Raw genomic sequence first — 19,408 nt, 5'->3', positions numbered from 1 at the left:
GCTTAAGGGTAACTCTTAAGTCAAAAACAACTGGTTCAACTTCTAAAGAGCCTACTTTCTTCCTGTAACAACTGTGGCAGTTGTGCAAGTCCAGCTACAGTAGGCACCTACAGGTGCTTCCATCCCAGTAGTCTGAGTGAAAAGGAGATTAAAATAATGAAGCTTACACAGCCCCTCATTATCTGCTTAACAGCTTTCCCTGAAACTTTCAGGGAATCCCTGTTACTTTCTTCTTGCTACTTGATGAACACCTCCCTTACACTGAAGTACCATCCTTTCCTTTCCAGCATCCTTTCCTGACAATCCATCCTTTCCTTTCCAGCACCTCTTAGGCAGTGGTCTCTCTTCCAATTCCAGCTTTAAGGGAATGAAACCTTAGCAGAAGCTAAATTGTTGTATGACTGAATTATTAGTTTCCCCATTATTTCTGTGAATATACAGGTGTAAGGTATATGGTAAGCATAATCTGCTTACTCTGTGTAAATTAGAGTTCACAGCTGAGTTGATCTTGTCTTTGAGCTAGGGATGAACAAAATGACTTCATGACTCCACCAGTCTCTTTCTCTGTACATCTGCAATTCTGTGCCTTGCTATGAGTTGATGATTGGTAACTTTTTAACTACATATTTCTCCGATGTCATGAGCATTACTACGCGTTAAATATTGATAAAGTTTTGATACTCCACACAACACATGAATCAGAAGTATACACTGTATAATTTCATCATTTATATCCAAAAATTGTTTTAAAGAATGCAGTGCTTCACAAATAATTTGATACTTCAGATTTTTAGGATCTTTAAGTTCTTTAAGACTCAAATATTACTAAGTGATGCTTTTATTATAATGTGTAATAGTTACTATTAGAGTTAACATTCACAGTGAGATAGGTAAATGAATGTTAGGCTGCTTAGCAGTCTTGCCTTCATCAACACTTAGATCACAAACACTATTATTTTAGACTGGAATTTAACTCCTCTCATTTGTATTTCTAGTGCTGGAAGGAAAATTCAATAGTTGGAAACATCCTGAGCTGCATTATTAAACAACAATATCATTATGTCATATAGCATAGTCTTTCAAAAGGTCACAAACCACTGTTAAAGTCTAGATTTTCTGTCCAGTTTTAAGGAGAGAGTTCATTATCCTGCTCAGTCAGACCAAGTTCAGGTAGGAAAGCAGTATTTGTTGTGAAAAGAGAGAAAAATTGATTCTCAGAAGCTAAAGTCCCAGTCTGTCCTTCCAGCCCCCTAATGTTCTTGAAAAGGCAGTCTTGCTGTCACTACTATATTGTGCAGGGGATGTTGGAAACACTTTCTTTAAACCCTGATTTCATGAAGACCATCATACAAAAGTACTAGAATATGGGTCTAGAGAGTTGGCTGTGCCTCAACATATATGGGAACACTGGCATTTTTTGGCTTTCCTCTTTTGGAAAAACAAGGAGTTGTAGTAATACCTTCAGTTCTCTCCTTCCTCCTGCTTATATCAGAAGAAAGAAGGTACTTTTACATTCTGAGTTCGAGCTCTCTTTTCAGTAGTGAAAAACAAGGGTGAAAAAAGTCAATTTAACATGAGTCTGGCACTGTTGCTTGCTTACAAGTCATTGATCAAGAACTAGTAGTAGAAAGGCAGCGTTCGTAATTCAGCTTGCAGCTATTTCGAGTTAGCTCCTCTTAGCAGGAGTCATCTTCCTGGAAAGGCCCCACGGAGACCAGCTTAAAATAGAAATCATTAGGAGAGGGATGCACTGCAAAAAGGCAGCAGTGCAGGACAAAACAAAGAACTTAAGAGAACAAGGGCATTAAAGTTGTTCCCGTGTTCAGTTTTCTCCAGTTCCATCTGATTTTATGTCAAGTCTGTGTTGTGCCTTCATCTGGCAGGGCTGTAGCTCTGTGTCTCCCACCTCCTTGGTGGAAGGGAAGAGTGCAGATCTGTCTTCTGGATGGATGGGCATGAACAGCTGCCTGAGGGGACCTTGTCTACAGCAGACAAGTTTTCCCATTCATTTCCCAGCTCTGGGTGGCTTTCTTGCAAAATCTGTGTTGAATTCAAGCAAAACTTTCAGTGAAAGTTACTTTGTTTAATAAGCCTCTAAAATAATTATGCCAAGCCCAAGAGCTTTTCCACATTCAGAGAGGAAAATTTTGAATAGCCCCTTTCCCTGACCTGGGAACTCAGCAGTGACTGCTCACACCATCATGCAATATGGAGCATTTCAATTGTCAGAGAGCATAAGCTTTCTCTCATTTTCCTACTAGGAGCTGCTGTGGATCTTTTTCCTCTTTCGTTGCTGTAGATGATAACATGTCTTCAGTTTAAAATTTAGCAATTAATTTAGGGAAAGGAAATAGAAATCTTGATTTTTTTAAAAGTAGTTCTACGGTGAGTTTGCATGTAAAGTGATTCACAATTTGACATAACTGTGAGAGCAAAATGTGAAAAATACATTTCATCTTAATTTTTAGCTGTTTCAGCTGTTGCTAACAAAATCACTACCTGCTACAGTGTTTCTCCATATTTTGTAGAAAAGAAGAACACGAATGCAATCATCTGCATGTTCCTCCTCTGTAGCTGTAGTTGGATTTAAAGTATATCAAGGCAGCTGATCACAGTCTCACTCAGGAAGTAATTACTGATTTACTGATCTAGTGTCTATCAAACTTAAACGAATCTGCTCATTTGAGAGTAAGTACCCAAAATTAATTCTAATCAATTACATAAAAGGCATCCTTTGAGTTGTGAATCTGGCTTGAAGGCATCCATCAAAGTGGATAATGTTGCTGACTTCTGAACAGAACTACTAGTTTTACAACTCTGGTATTTCTGAGGCTTAGTCAGGATCACAGTCAGGGTATGACAGTTCATTTTGTGATAGTCAGACATTTGTTAGCACGATTTTGAAACACATCCAGAGTCTTGTAAGGGTTGTCTGGTATCTTGTACATCTCACAGCAGTGCACTGATCATCAGGTGAGAAGTTGCAAAATTCACTTTTTGTTTTCCTCTACTAAGAGCTTCATTGAATAAAGTAATATTGTCTTTTTCTGCAGAAAACATTTGGCATCAGCTAAATGAGATCTTGAAAGAAAGAAAAAAAACCCAAAAAGGCAATCAGGAATATTTGACCTTAACCTTAGTTTCCTATTTACCGTAGGATTTTGATAATTTTTGAATAACAGCTATCCCAGATGGCTATTTATAGCACAGAATCAAACTGGACTAAGTTTTGAATAATACAGAAATCACATAATCAGTTTGTTTGACTTATTGTATCAGTGGGGTTTTTTAAAGGTAGGAAGGTGTTTTCACTTCCAAGTTGACATCTGCAGGGTTTTTTTAAAGATAGTTACTTTTTTATTTTAAAATAAGAAAAAAATCTGGGAGGTTCTGCTTCAGTGCTGCAGATAAGGAAAAATCAATATGTGGCAAATTCATTCATATACATGAAGCACTTCTCTCAAAGTACAGTAATATCTCCTATGAAGGAAGAATAATTAAATTATACATCTCAGCTTAAAGTAAAAGTCCTTCAGCTGAGCAATATCATATCAAGTATGCTTCCTAGCACTCTTGAAGTAGTATCTTTAAAAGTATTTCTAGTTGCAAGGCTATCTTTTGAGATACAGAAAGTAAAATAAGAAGCTTTTGTCTGCACTTGAGAGCATAGTTTCCATCTTCACCTCAGCAACTGACTGCCCTATGAGGTCCCCCCAGCAGTGGGAAAAGGCTTGGATGAGAGTCCCCCCAGTGAAGATGCTGTGCCCTGGCACAGCCATTCACAGGAGGGCAGCTGCAGAACACATCCCAAGTTTCTTGCCATCCCTCCTCTTCTTCCCACCTCTCCTTCCAGTCCACATGGATTTCAAAGGGTGGTCCCAGAAGAAGGATGTGGTCAAGGAGGCACTCAAGCAAAAACACATTGCCTGTACGCTTCTCCCATCTAAGGATTTTTTTTTTTAAATTCGTCTTTACTCATTAGCCAGGGAAGAAGAATGACCATTGGTAAATTTGGTTTCCACTCATTTGAAAGCTAAAAAACTTTCCATTCAAAAGAGATGAGGGCAGCAGATTAGAAGCCATATGTAGTTCAAGGACATATTAAAGAAAAAGATGCATTGCCAATTCCATGAGGAATTCCACCTTCCTTCTATTTCATTGCACTAGAGAAGAACATCCCAATTTATGCCCATATGTCTCAGTTGCTACTTATTGGCTGAATTTCCTATATTCCCTACCTTTTTTCTCCTAATCTTTTTCCTCTGAAACCAATATTAAAATCTGGCATGAATTTTTTTAATTCGTTTTTGTTAATTTTTACTGCTGGGTAACTATCATATTCCATTCTTATATTTTTAGAAACTTCTCAGTGTACTGGCTCGTCAAACATGGTTACAGCTGGATTTTGTAGCAATGATAGATTCTTTTCCTTTTTTTTTAATACTGACTTATAAAACATCTCTAAAGAACAGTAATAAGAGTATTTCCATATCATGTGGAATACCTTTCAGCTTTTGTTTTCTTGCTCTTGTCCCAATTTTTTAGATTTCCTTCATTTAGTCTTCAGCAGGTTGGAGATTAGTTTGGAATTATTTTCTTCGTCCATCTGCTTAGTCAATATGCATGCCTTGACTTTTTAATGTGTGGCTTAATTGATGTGGGCATCAAACACTATGGAATGCTAATGCTTTCTAATTCTTTCTAATGCTGAGAAATGGAGAAGACCGTTCAATTCAGTGATCCAGGCTGTGGTCAAGCATGGCTGACCTGCCTATGAAGACTTTGGACTTGTGATGTTTCAGATTCTGAACTTTTTAAAGAAGGAAATACTGCATTGTTTGTTAAAGAGTGGAAAACAGAATGTCAGTTATTCTTTTATAAATAAATAATAATATATTTTACTTACCAGACTGAGAGAATAGACAATAGATGTAAAGTAAAAAACCAAGTAAAATGTTGAATTAATTATGAGTTTTCTCAATTCAAGATGCTACATATTTGCAGAAAGATCTAGTTTTTTATAATCTCTAGCCTTCATAATACAGTGTCTTTCTCAAGTAAAATTTCTATTAGACATTGTTCAGTTGCACAACAATTTGACAATTGTACAACACTGCACAGGACATTGCCACTGTAATATAGTAAATAATGTGTGCTAAATAATGTGAGCATAGATTTCCTTGTTCAAGTAGGCTACTTATGCAGAGCCGAGTTTTGGTACCTTCACTGATGCTCTTGACCTTGATCACATCACCTCGACTTTTGTCAGCTGTTGCCTTTTCATGGTTCTAGTCTCTTTCATTCCTTTACGTCTCAGATTGCTTTTTAGTGGTTCATTTAGTACTTAGGTGTGGATCCTTTCTCGTCTTTGCCCTTTCCATTCTTCCTTTATATCCATTACTGTTTTCTGGCCTCGACTCAATTTCAAACTTGTGTTTATACACTGGTTTTAAATCTACCTCCCCACTTCTAATCTTTCTTCTTGTCCTGTCTCCCACATCTCATTCTTTTGCTATTTATTCTGTAAACACAAAACTCATACCAAATTACTCAATGCTTTTACTTGAAACTTCATATTGTGTCAGAGTTGGCAGTGTCATCATATTCGTCCTTGTCAGGATCATCTGTTACAGCCGTTCTGTTTTTTTGCTGATTTGGGCCCTGAACATGCAGGATGTTTTTAAAAACAAACAAATGGAGCACAGGTGTGGATTAATGGTACCAAGCTCTAATTGTGAAGTACCTGGGATACAGGTACTCATGAGAAGCAAAGCATTCTTCCCAAAGGAGTGTCACTGAGGGATTTGGGCTCAGTCTGTGTATGTAAGGCAGGAGTGGCACAAAGGAGTATCCGGTAATTTTCAGTTGACAGATGCCATCTCGTTCTGCCAATCTGTCACTAGGAATCTTTGCTGTTTTCTTAAAGAGGAGGAAAGTAGGAGCTAGGAGGCCAGAGAATGGTCTGACATAGTTTAAAGAGTCTGCAAAGTTATTGGAGTTGCAGTTTCTCTGAGCTGTGTTGGACTGTAGCATTGCCTTCGGTTATTTTCCTGTGAACACTCTATACCAGGGTAGTGAAATGTATCCTTGAAGGACCACACTGTGGGTGTGGAAAGCAGGAGTCTTCTGAAGTGTTGGTACTGCATTGCTCCTTCTGTCAAATAAGTTTTTCTCAGTCCTGGATCTTCTACCTAAAAGAAGAGGTTGGAGAGGGAATGAAACTCTTTATAGCCCTTCTATAAAGACGAGTATTCTGGCACCTGCAGTGGCCATGGGATCAAGATGAAGATTGCTGCACTTCTACCTAAACCTCTCTGTGAGGTGCAGCAGATTTCTCTAAATGTTTTTGAATGCTTACCAAAGCATTTTCAAGTTCAAAACTGTATGTAACACAGAGGCTGGTGTGGTCTTCTAGGGGTCAGAAGTAGCCTGAGTGCCTTGGTACACAGGGGCAACAGAAGTCCTGCAGGAGCAGAGCATTGCTGGAGGCTTCCTGGCAGCAGTGCCAGGCTCAGGCTGACCTCACCTCTGCAGATAATAAGGTTGTCAGTCTCTAGATTTGGAAATGGAATTGTGTTTGCAGCTCACAGAATTTTGTTTTGAAAGCATCAGTCAGCAGTAAGTAACAGCATGTTAGTATTTATTTAGAATGTTTTCTCTCTTTACCTTTTTTTCTTCTGCTGTTACAGGAAATATTCAGGAAGTCATTTTGCAAGAACGCTTGGAAAAAGAAGATGAAATTCTGGTTTCCTTGGCTGGTTTGAAGCAGGTATTACTACTGCTTAGCTTAACCTTCTTGTGCCCTTCAGAGCTATTAATCCTTCCTCTTTTTTTTCTCATGTTTTATTCTTTTTGTATACTGCTGTTTTGTCCTCTTGTAGCTGTTTTACTCATGCATTGAACCTTGTGTACTTTTACTTGTAAAGATAAAACGCAGCTGTAAAGAGTTCAGACAACTTGCATGGTATTTGCTCCTGTGGAAGTTTTGGAGGCCTCAAATCAAACTAAAGAAGTACAACCCCAAGTGCTGGACTTACTCCACACTGTCGTTTTTCTTAATGCAAAATGTACTTGCTAGACAATAACTACGCCTGTGTCCCCATTATTTCATTGTGACAACACTTTCATTGAATTAAAGGAAAAAATACTACATACATAAAATGAGAATGCTGCTGAGCATCTGTAGCTCTGATTATACTGCCCTCTGCTCCCTCAAAATGTATTTTATGAGGAATAATGTGGCATACGTTAAACCTATAATGAGGCAGTGAATAATCTTAACAGTTTCACTCTCTTTAGATTTCCTGGATAGCTGTTTTCCAAACTCTAATAAAACCATATTTCACTGTTATTTGTATCTTTAACCAGTGCAAATATGAATATTGACTTGCTTCCTATCTTTTCAAATAAAATGTTTTGTGGAAATGGTGTATGAAAGCAATCTGCACAGAGCTTTAGAAAATATAGAATTTCTCCCAATTTTTAATTTACATCCTTTCCCCTTCCATTCAACCACAGATCAAGGATATCCTGAAAGGTTCATTGCGTTTCAACCAGAGCCAGCTGGAAGCTGAAGAAAATGAGCAAATCACTATTGCTGATGATCATTACTGTTCCAATAATCAGAACAAGGGGGCAGGTGATGTCCTAAAGGGACCTGTCATGACAAAGCAACAGTTCATCTCAGGACAACAGGTAAAATAAAAACATCTCAAGCAGGCCATTGATGGCTTTCAATTTTTCAGAGATTTCCTCTAGCAAGTCCAGACATTACATGGGACACAGCATCATTCCCGGTCCATATGGAGAGTGGTTAAAAGTGTATCTCTAGCTACAGCCCTACTTTTATCAATTATTTTCATTGTAGCCTTGTGCTCCACACACAGATATTTAAGTCTAAGTGTTAGGCAGTGTTTGGGGGGAGTTCTTCCACACTGTTGAATCACAGAATCACAGATTAGTTTCCTGTCAAAAAATGCAAAAACTGCAGGTAAATGTTCCCATACCAAATGTTCCCACATGATTATTCTCATTGTCCTTGTCCTCCAGGATCCCATTATGTAAGAGCTGATTAACTGCATTGCAGTGTATTCATGGCCAGTGCCAAAAAGGAAATAGCAAGGAGGTTGCTCTCGCCTTCTACTTCATTATATTGACTTTCTCCTTGAATCAGTAAACAGTGTTTTCACATACAAAGCATACAGTCATAGGACAGTTTCTCAGACAAAGGGCCCTATCTGTCTAAGACTCAGTCCAACTCAAATGTGATCTTAAAAATAAGTACTTTTGTATCTGCTCATTTCTATGCCACCCCACTGCTGATACACTCATAAATCAGTGGCAGCACTATCACCTCAAAGTCTAACTGAGTCTGCCATCAGTTTACTTTTGACAAGTTTACTGAGGAACTACAGGAAAGATTTATTCATTTTCAAATAATGACACAGGGTCTTTTTGATTTATCACACATGATCCCCCTGAGTTAGAACAACCTATGCGAAAAAACATATTTTAATTTTATTTCAGTATTAGAGGCAATACTGAGATTTATTTTTTTAACTCAGTAATGGCAAAGAGCAAAGCTTTGCTAGAAAGTTTTCATTGCTTGCTTAGCTGTTGTCAGTACAATCACTACTTTCTGCCATAATAAAGCCATAGGTTAAACTGATACAGCATATTGGACTGTTCATATAATTGCCCTTGATCTTCTAGTATTTTATATGAAGTACCTTTTATTTTCTTCACAAAATAGCAAATAATAGGTTTTTGATGATTTTTCACTTCTAGAAGCTAGAATGCTATATAACATATATAACATATAACAACATGCTTGTTGTTATAACAGCAAGCTCTGTGTGTGTGTGCATGCAGACCCTACTGATGCTGGAGAAGCCCTTACTCAGAGGCTGATCTCTGTATTACGGAGCATGTATTATGGTGGGGCTGGGACACTTTGAGTATGGAGGGTGGAGCAGGGGAAGCCTGGTCTGCACAGATTTCTCTCCAGTGGAAATTTTTGGGGCAATATGTAATGAGTTCTGGGCTTATCCCAGTGTGTAGTCAGGGTATATACATCCAGCCCCAGAAACTGCGTGGCGTCCATGGGTCCCACAGTTTCAGGGCTCCTCATAAGTTAACTAAGAGCAACATGAGCAGAGGTTGTGCAAGCTGAGCTGCTGCAGAGTATTAATGAGGCATCAGCACTTCATGGTTTGTGTTTGGAGGTGTGGTACATTCATATGGATTAGCCTTCTCTCCTCTTATCTTCTGGAAATTCCAATTATGGTAATGATCAACAGCCTCTTTGACAGAAAGGAAAAGATTGGTGTTAGAAATGGCAGTATTGGAGGGCTGTTAGTATCCCTAGCTAGTTAATTAGGGATAGTTTGTCTGTCTGTCTAACTACCCCTTAGTTAGTCTGTGCTGTTTTTAAGACGCTCATCTTTAACCGCCATGCATAAAATCAAACAAAAAGAGGAGAGCTTTGGACCCGTTTTAGTAAAACACAGGAAAATAAAACTGCAGAATTGTGGACTGTGATTATTAGACTGTTAAATTATGGGGTCAGTGGTTGGCCCAAACTAGGCCACAGCCCAGGCTTTTAGCTCTGCTGGAGAAAATGGTCTGCAATCATGCCTTGGGTCATGCCAGGAGTACTTACTGAGAGCTGCAGGGGGATTAAAAAACAACCACTTCTAGGCCATTCTATAGGCATTTCTTGATAAATAAATTTCTACTGTATTTGCATTTTCTGTGACTTTGGTAATGCCTGTAATTCTGTTTGGTGTGATTTGTCGTGTAGAGATTGCTCTTTGCTGGAGTTATAGGGATATTTTTTAGGACAGCTGGAACAGTTACAGGTGTAGCTATTTTGTAATTGAGATTAAAATCTGGCCTTTTGTGCTTGGTTGTTGTATAAGTATAAATTATTTATCATCTTCACTTTTTTTAAAAGTGCTCTTCCTCTTTTTTGCCTCAAAATCCCTTTCTGCAAAGTGAGGATAAGGATATGGCCTTTCTTTAGAAAGGAAAGCTGCAAAATTAAAAATGCAAAAAAAAATTAAGATAAAGGCTAAAAGAAATCAAGCATTTTTTGGAATGTTTGTCTCTGGTAGCAGCATGCAGTTGACAAACAGAAGGCTTCTGTTGCTAAATAATGAATGATAATTAACACATTATCTTGCCTTTATGTCTGTTCAAAGAAGGAGGCAAAATGAGCTGCTGTTCTTCTAAGCTTTCTTGAATTGTATCCTTGCAGTTAGTTTTAACTCATTCACAGTGTGAAGGCAAATGAAATAAGCCTGGTCCTAGTGCTGATATTCATCAGGAAAAATTGTTTGGAGAAGCCATATGGCAATGGGCGTAAGGTTGTTAACTTTCAAAGCTACTGGAAGTATAATTCTGTCATTTTTCATTTATTCAGTAGTGGCAGCAGATGGGAGAAAACATGCTTCACGTCAGCATGAGTTTCCTGAAACAGAAACAGGCAAAAGAAGAAGGAAGGAGGTATTTTACCTCTGGAAATATCAATTCCAAAATACCAGTGTATGCTAGGGATAGGCAAACATTTACAGGAAGCCCTTTTATAGCATTTTGTTGTCAATATCTCTGTTTTGCTGTTTCTCTGTAACTTCAGTGAGCTATAGGTCTCCTTAACCAAACCAAAAAGTGTGGGTAGCATGAAAAGTAATGTTGGGAAGCTCAACACACAAGAAATTGGGATGGATGGTTTTTTCTCCTTTATTAAAGGGCAGGATGCTTTTTTAACTGCACTAGAGCAGTTTCTTGAATGCAGAATTTAGGAAATTGGGGAGTGCTAGAGACAAAAATACTGCTCTTGCTGGGCGAGTGTTTCACTAAGTAAGATCTGTGTCACCCTACGCAAGGTGGAGGTGTGAGGGCTCTGAGGACTGAATAAAGGATTCTTGATAGCTTGGAATAATAAAGTGTATAATTTTGAAAAATGAGACGGCGCTGCATTCCCTGAGAGCTTTTAAATAGAAGTGTGGAAAGAGGCCAGGTGAATTATGCAGCAGTGGTTTTTTAGAGGAATGTATATTTCAGTTTTACAGGGTGAGGGGGTGGGAACAAAGTGCTGAAATTTTGACTATAGCATTTGGAGCTCCCAAAAAAAGTATCAATACAGGCTGGAGGATTAGGGATTGAAAGCAGCCCTGCTTGAGAAGGACTTTGGAATACTGGTGGATGAGAGGCTGGACATGACCCAAATGTGCACTCGAGCCCAGAAATCCAACTGTACCCTGGGCTGCATCCAAAGCAGTGTGGCCAGCAGATCAAAGGTGGTGATTCTGTCCCTCTGCTCCCCTCTCATGAGATCCCACCTGCAACACTGCATCCAGCTCTGGGGTCCCCAGCATGGGAAGGATGTGGGCCTGTTGGAGCAAGTCCAGAGCAGTGTGACAAAGATGATCAGAGGGCTGGAGCACCTCTCCTATGAAGAAAGGCTAAGAGGTTCGTGGTTTTTCAGCCTGGAGAAGAGAAGGCTCCAGGGAGATCTAATTGTGGCCATTCAGTACTGAAAGGGAGCTTAAAAGAGAGATGAAGACAAATTTCTTAGCAGGGCTGTTGCAATAGGACAAGGGACAATGACTCTGAACTAAAAGGGCGTTCATTTAGACTAGATAAAAGGAAGAAATTTTTTATGATGAGGATGATGAGACACTGGAACAGGTTTCCCAGGGAGCTGGTGGATGCCCCATCCCTGGAAACACTGATGGTCAGGTTGTACATGGCTCTCAGCAACCTGATCTAGTTGAAGATGTTCCTGTTTCTTGCTGTGGGAGTTGGACTATGTGACCTTTAAAGGTCCTTTCAACCCAAACTATTCTATGATTCTGTGTTGATGGAGCAGAGGCATGGTTGTGCGCTGCCTGTGTCCTCAGCCCCCTGGAGATGGCAGCTGACTCACTGACAGCTCATGAAGACAGCATTTCAAACAGACAAGATGAAAGCAAAAGGCTAATTAATAACAAATGGTGTCTCAGCTCAGAAGGGTTTAAACAGTGAAGTATATCTCCTTGTAGCACAGATCTGTGTGGTTTTAACTTCATGGAAACTGCATGAAATTTTTGATATTTGAACTACTCTGGTTCTGCATGGATGAGGAGGTTCAGAGATCAATTTTGATAACACTTAGCAAAGGCTAGTTGTTCATCTATCTAAAATCAATCTGTTGAGTTTTATATTAATTTTATTAAGTCTTCTGTGAAAAGTGAGTTAGTATCAAAAAATAATGTAAATTTCTGTCAGTGTGACAACTGTCTTACACTGGGACAGGTAAAATTTTAACCAATGCTCTGGTCTCAAGATACTTCCATCTGAATTATAAAGTATTAAAATGGGTTCATTACAAAATGGATTATTGTGTGTTATTAAACCTATAGTAATATTAATTATATAAATATTATTATACCTGCATACTTGTAGATAACACACAAAAATTACAAATTATGAAATCAGGATATTTCATCATTTACTAGAAAGGGAAATATTTGAATCATTCTTCATATAAATTGGTCACAATTCTGTATTTGAATGTATTTTCCCATTCAGCAGATATTTATCATGATTGTGACTTTTAACAATTCGTAATGACTGTGCAAATGACAACCAAAGACTTCCAGCTTCCTCATTTCATCTTACAATCATTCTCAAGCACGGGTGGGTTTTGCTTCCTGAGCTACTCTACAGTAACCTTTCAAGAACATTCTGATCTGTAATCAGTAATTAAAACAAGAAAATAATTTTCATCTGTAATAATAAATTTTGCAAAATAACTTTTTTTGGAGGCCATGGATACTGTAACTCAGTTGTGGCTTGTTGATGGTTGTGGTGACCTCCATACTCCAATTGTGTATGTCATGCTAAAGGTTCGCCTTTATCTCATTCAGATTATTCCTGTTGTTCTTTTCCGTAACTGATTTCTTTTTTATTTTTCTGTAATACCTACAATCTCTTTTCACCCCAAAGTGAATTTACTTTTTTTTTCTTTGTGTGTGTGAAAGAGTCACTGGTGAAGGGCTTGTATTGCCACATACACATTTCCCTCTACTTCTTCTCCTTTCTCTCAGTCTTGCATTCATATAATCAAATATATTGGTTTCAGCATCATACCACTTCAGGATACTTGTACCTACAGGCTGTTTGGCAGGTTGCATTATTACTCTGAAAAAAACCTTTGTGGAAACAACCAAGAAAGCAGTCTTGTTCTTGCCAGAGGAACACAGAGCTAGACAGGAGTTGAATTCAGCTCTTGCAGAAGGAAACAAAGTGTAGTCCATTTGGGTTGCAACCAAGCTAAAAGGCTGCCAGTTGTCAGCAAGTGAGAAATCCCATTCTACTGTGTACAGCAGTCTTCCTTTCTAATTACATATAGGTCTGAGTGGAAAAGCTGGGATTCTGAATATGGCTAGTACAATGCAATATAAGATTGTGACTTCATTGAGTTTTCTGATGCACTGATGCGTGGTCTTGATCCACTACCCAAGTGCACAGGGACACACATGGGTGTCCCAAGGTCTAACCAGACAGAAATATTAGACCCTCATTTTCTGGAAGAGCTAGGAAATAGTCAACAACACTAACGCTGGGAGCTCTAGCAACTGTGATTTTTTGAACCCAAACCAGTTCACACTAAACCAGGTCTACGTGTAGTTTAGATCTCACAAGTCAGGTTTTACTAGAAAATTTTATATCAAACCATTCTCCTGACAAACTCCAAAATGCCATTGTACATGCAAACCAGCAAAAAAATTTCTCAAAACTACTTCACTAGATACTACAGAAACCCACTGTAATTACTGAAAATCTTCACAGCTGTAGTGTGATGTGTGTGTTTGATGCTTAGCTGCTGTGGTCCCTACATGGATGCACTATGATGATGAGACATGTAAGACTGCTAATAATGTATTTTCAGAGTGTTACATTTTATGCTTTGTTAAATTAGCTCCGTTGATCAGAGCATGATGCTGATAATGCCAAGATTGGGAGGTTGATCCCTCTGTAGGCCATTCACTTAAGAGCTGGGCTCAATGATCCTTGTGGGTCCCTTCCAAATCAGAATATTCTGTGATTCTGTGAAATAACAAATTATGTCATCCAAAGTTAATATCCACTTTATTTTTCACTTTGCTTGATCATTGCCACTTCTGGATAAAAATTATTCCTTTGTCCCACTCCCATATCCCTGGCATGCTTCATAAGCCTCATTATGTGCTAACACTGGTACTCACTGTAAGTCCTTTCTGTTCTGTTGTTTCACAGACTACGACTGACTCGAGCACTAGTGAGAGCAAGAATGCTGATGACTATATTGTGGTTTCCAAAGAAGAGGAAAGAAGTAAAAGTGCTGTCCCAGAACCGGCGCAGTCCCTTCAGGCACACAAGGAGGCAGCTGTGAAGCCAGAAGCTCCATCTCGTTCTTCTTTGATATTCTCTGACCCTCTGATGGGTTCCATTTCAGCCTCCTCCAGCAACCTGAGCTCCAGCCCTGATGATGACAGTAGTAATAACAGCAAAGATTCTGACTTTGCTATTGTCAGCCCACTGGACATCTAAAGAAACAGGTTGGGAGAGTTTGGGAAATCAGTCGTTACGACTCAACTCAAATTTCTATGATTCCACGGGCTGGATAGTTCTTTGGATTACAAGGACAGAAAATAGATAAAAGTAACCCATTTCAGCTGCCAAAAGCCTAAATTAAAATTAAAAGACAAACAAAATATAAACCAACATAAATTTGCAACTTTTAAAAAATAATATATACATTTTAATAACTGCCTTAAATAAAGACCCAGTAAAACCCAGTTCTAATATACAGTTATTCTTAATTATGCTGTTACCTTACTTAGGATCTTTGTTACTATAGAACTCTTGCTTTTCCAAAACATAGAGTAATACCATAATGGAAATGTGTAGATGCTTGGCATCAGACCTGATGCAGCAAAGACAAGCTAGATTTAATATTGTCCTTTTACAAAATATGCTTGACTGGGTTTTCTGAGTAAGAAAGGGTGCTGTTTCTTCAGAGACTGTGATTAGAGAGGTCAGGAATGGGTATCAAAAAGATTAGAAGTATCATCCTGGTAGGAAGTTTATTCTCCCTTGAGGAATCCTAGTTTCTTCATTTTCATCCAGCAATAGCCTGAGGTGTATTCAAGGCAGAGGTTTTTGTAGCTGTTCCTCAGTGCTTACAGGAGACTGTGTGACAAACTCCTTGAGAATGGGGACCTTTACAACAGAGCCTTATTTGCCTTTGTCTACTTTTTCCCTGTGAGAGTTCCCAGGTAACCTCATTCCCTCTTCATCTTTGTCTTCCCCTAGCATGATTTTTTTTCTTGTCTTTTACTTCCCCTAGCATGATTTTTTTTTTATTTTACCCAAACTACCACAGTTAAAACAGTAGGTGCAAGGGAAATAAGTGTTTCATAGTGTAGACGTGAGCTGGTTGAACTAAAGCTAGCTCAAGTATGATAACTTACCAGGGAAGGTTGCAAAGTGAAATGACATGTTCATAATTAAAAGCACTTTATGTCTCATTGCTATTATCTTCTATAGACTCTGTTTACATATATTCCTGTATTATTTCCATATTTCTAATCAAGAGAAACATAATGGTGCAGCAGTGTTAACCAACAGAAAGTTTCTAATTAACTGTATAACTCGTTCTTCTATGGAAAAGTGTATTTCTTTCCCATCCAGTACATAGTACATTTAATAACAGCTTTTTTCAAGTAGATAAGGGGGTGGTTTTGTACTCTCTGATCCCCTTAGCCTCTGTTGGAATTCACAAAACTAAACTGGTGGTGAGTAGACAGCTCCTCTTGCAGGACCTCCACAGAGTTAGCTTGAGGAAGGAATGTTAGTATGTCACTCTGTCACAGCAGCAAAAAAAAAAAGCATTATTTGCTTTTAAGATGCATATACATTATACCATGCAACAACTTCATATTTGCATGGCAAAGCTTGTGTTTGTTCAAAGTTAAGAAATTGTAGTTATTTGCTGCTTAGTCTGTAATTGTAAATGAAGTATCGTATCCCAAAGATGAGGTGACATGTAATTTGCTGGTCTTAGATTTTACAAGGTCTGTGTCAGTGACTGAAGAGTTAATTGTCATGTAATTACATGGTAGCTGCCATCCTTAAAGTTCAAAAGCCACCATGTAGTTCTGCAGAGATTATTTGTGCCTTGTAAAATGTTAAAATACTAGAATGTTATGAGCAGGCATAGCATCACACCTCTCTGTAACGGAATGATGTGAATAGTCAGATGACTATTTAGATGAAAGATCTTAAATACAGAATATTTTGGAGAGGTGTTTATTTTGGTTTCATTTTAAGCTTCATAAAAAATCACCTTGGAATTCAGCATGCACCCCTGTCTCCAGGTTTATTTTATTACCCTGAGTTTGCATGAGTGCCAGGGAATTAGGTGGCTTTTGATTTATTTAAGTCTTTCGAGTTTTTCTAGCCTTAACCTATTCAGCAAGGCTTGTGGCACCACCAACAAAGGGGAATCTGTTCAAGAAATAGTACCTGAGGAAAGAGGAAAGAAATATTCTGGGGACAGAGAGAAAATTTTTATATTCTGTGATACATAAACCTTCAAAGATTCCAGTAGTTTGGCAGGAGAAAATGTTTTTACTTCTTTTTTATTATTTTTAAGCATCAGTCTTTTGATTTCTGTTCTAGTGGGTTGTTTCAGGGATCACGTTGCTATTTTCTTGAACAGTCTCATTGCCAATGGAAGAGTGTGATTTGTACAGGTTTTTTATTTTTGTAAATTAGTTGTATCTTTAATATTTCATATTTTAAAACAGTAGTAAAAGTATATAAAGATTTGGGGAGTTCCTAAGATGAGTCAGTGAATACGGATGAGCTGAATGCATATCATGCTATGGGATATGATAAAAATCTTCAAAAGCAGAGAGATTATTATACAAATAAGATCAGAGTAACTCCAGTAAATGAATCTGCTTTCGTTGTACCATGTCCTTCCACATCTCAAATATTTGTCTGGGATATTTGATCATAATGCAGAGATAGTTAAAAGTATTTTAGCATATTCATTAAGTTAGAAACTTGTAAGTTAGGTAAAATGTCAAATCATCACCCTGTTTTGTGTTATGTTAAGAATATACTGAGAGAGAAATTGTCATTTAAAACAGAAGATTATTCTTTTTCTCCAGAAATTACCTGCTCATAATGTTCATGGATAACAATAATCAGATAGAAGAATTATATCCATTGCAAACTGTTGATGAAAACTAATGTGGCATTAAGATTGCTGACCTGAGACTGTTGTACTGTATCTCACATCTGTAATTTATTACTTAAAAGTCTCTTGCATGTCATGTCAGTTGTATGTACTGCAGAAAGGCAGTATCATATTTTGACTGGGTATTGATTTAGTCGTGGAGCTTTGTATCTTTACTCTGGAAGAACATCTAGCCCGCTTTATTAAAGAAGGAATTAACAAACTTTCTGGGCTTGCTTGTGCTGTGTTCTCAAAAAAGAGGGAAAGCTTTTTGGCTAGAATACTGGAAGTATGATTTCTGAGAACTAGGATGACTGAAAATTTTAAAACTATCTATATAAGCACAAAGCTTATTAATACTTTAATCAGATTTTACATATGTGATCCAGGGAGTAAAACTGCTTGAAATTTATCTCAACTAAACAATATAGAATATTTCCTGATTTACCATATTTCTTGTATCTGAAAATAACAAACCAGAATTTAATGTGACATAACTTTTCTGCAATTTCATGAAGCTCAGTATAGTATCATCACTGTGTCTCAATCACAGTGCCAGTATCTGTACAGTACATTTCTGAATTTCTATACTTTAATTCATATTCTTAACTCTTTCCCATGATTCTCCAGTATGTTCTCATTAGTATGTTCTCATTAAATGGCATTGAGGCAACTGTTTAAAAGATGACATTTCAGATTTAAGGTGTACTTGTGCCTGGCAGTTACAATGTCATCTGTTCAAATTCAGTCCAAACATGAGCAGATTTTTAAAATCTTGGTGTCAGCCCTTAAATAATACTTCTGATTTTGTGCTGCATGTGTTGGTCTTGAATGAATGATTCTAATGTTTATTAGACTTGAAAAGGTTCAATTTCATAAAATAAAATTCATTTGGCTACGGAATAGTAATTACACTGTCTTGTAATCTGTGCTGTTCTTTTCAGAGTGATTATTACAGTCTCTACATTAGTGTTTCCTGTGTTCCCCAAACTGCTAGACTCTGGCTTTAGTAGTTTTAGCTAAATTTAGAGATGAAAGAGCATGAAAGAAGGTCATTAGAGAAGCAGCAACTTGAAGCATGCACACAGGCAACTTGCTTGCTGGTTTCTCACAGCTTATTTAACCACTGAAATGGTAAGGGAGGTTTTAGGTATGTAGGAATGTGGCTAGCACAGGTCTTTCCCATGAGAAATCCTTTTGTGTTTCATAAATAAAGATAAGGTTTGGATGTTATTAAAAACAGTATCCCAAGACTTGGACGGTGCAGACCTGGCCAATCAGGCCTAGGGGGAGGTTTTTGACTGACCAATCTGGGTGACTTTTGAAAACTCTATATATATGATGAAATCAAAACAATAAAAGCCTTTTTCCTTCTTACCACTAAGAACTAACTTCCTTACTCTGCTAGCTGCTCAACAACAACATGGGAAGATCCTGCAAGAGGCAAGGTGCATAACCCTATAGAAACAGACAATGAGCTGGAAGGGATGCAGCTTGAGACTCTCTAAAACTATGGGTTCTTTAGGGCAGGAACTCTCTTTTTCTCTGAGTCTGTACAGCACTAAGAGTGACAAAATTAGGATAACAATAATAATAATATACTCATTATTTCACCACATTTTGCTCTTTCAAACAGTGAGCTAGATTTAATCCAGTAACAGTAACTCAGCTGATAAGCAGTAAAGTTGCAGCAGCAGAGTCTGGTCCCACACTGTTGAAACAAGTGCAGATGAGGAGCAGTAGCTTAAATAAACAAAACCAAAGAAACCTCATACCAGAAACAGGACTATAATACTGCCAAATACAAAAACCTGTATTTCTCTCCAGATACATATGAAGTATAAGAAGTATTTTCTAAACTGTGCTTCAGGTAGCACTTGTGTACCTTATTTGACTATGTCAGGTAGTTTTGTGCAAACCAATCTTTATTTTTAACTTGTAAAAGCCTAGCTGATGCCAGGATGTGGGAAGCATTAAAATATATCAGCTGCAGAGGGAAGACATAGTGGTTCCATTTTCTATGAATGGTAAGAATTTGATCCTTCAAATCCTGCTGATTTAACACTTTCACTGTCTTCCATGGTGACAACATGAAAACCCTGTAATCATTTCCAGAGGCTTGATGGGAACTCA

At 37.9% G+C, this 19,408-nt stretch overlaps 1 protein-coding gene across 7 annotated transcripts in view; it reads left to right on the top strand.

Annotated features, from left to right (window-relative positions):
* Positions 1-18,184, top strand: part of TBC1D5 (TBC1 domain family member 5) — a 313,036-nt gene extending 294,852 nt beyond the window's left edge. For all 7 annotated transcript variants that reach the window (XM_085051059.1, XM_085051056.1, XM_085051058.1 and 4 more), the window contains 3 exons: positions 6,690-6,769; positions 7,519-7,695; positions 14,284-18,184. In XM_085051059.1, coding sequence (XP_084907185.1) covers positions 6,690-6,769; positions 7,519-7,695; positions 14,284-14,577 — 551 coding nt within the window. In that variant the 3' untranslated portion in view covers positions 14,578-18,184. The remainder of the gene's footprint in view (positions 1-6,689; positions 6,770-7,518; positions 7,696-14,283) is intronic.
* Positions 18,185-19,408: the final 1,224 nt, after the last annotated feature.

Source organism: Lichenostomus cassidix, chromosome 2, assembly GCF_008360975.1.
Source record: "Lichenostomus cassidix isolate B80296 chromosome 2, HeHo_3.0, whole genome shotgun sequence".
NCBI lineage: Eukaryota > Metazoa > Chordata > Aves > Passeriformes > Meliphagidae > Lichenostomus > Lichenostomus cassidix.
Note: the sequence above shows the minus strand (reverse complement) of the source record. Positions and strands in the feature narration are given on the sequence as shown.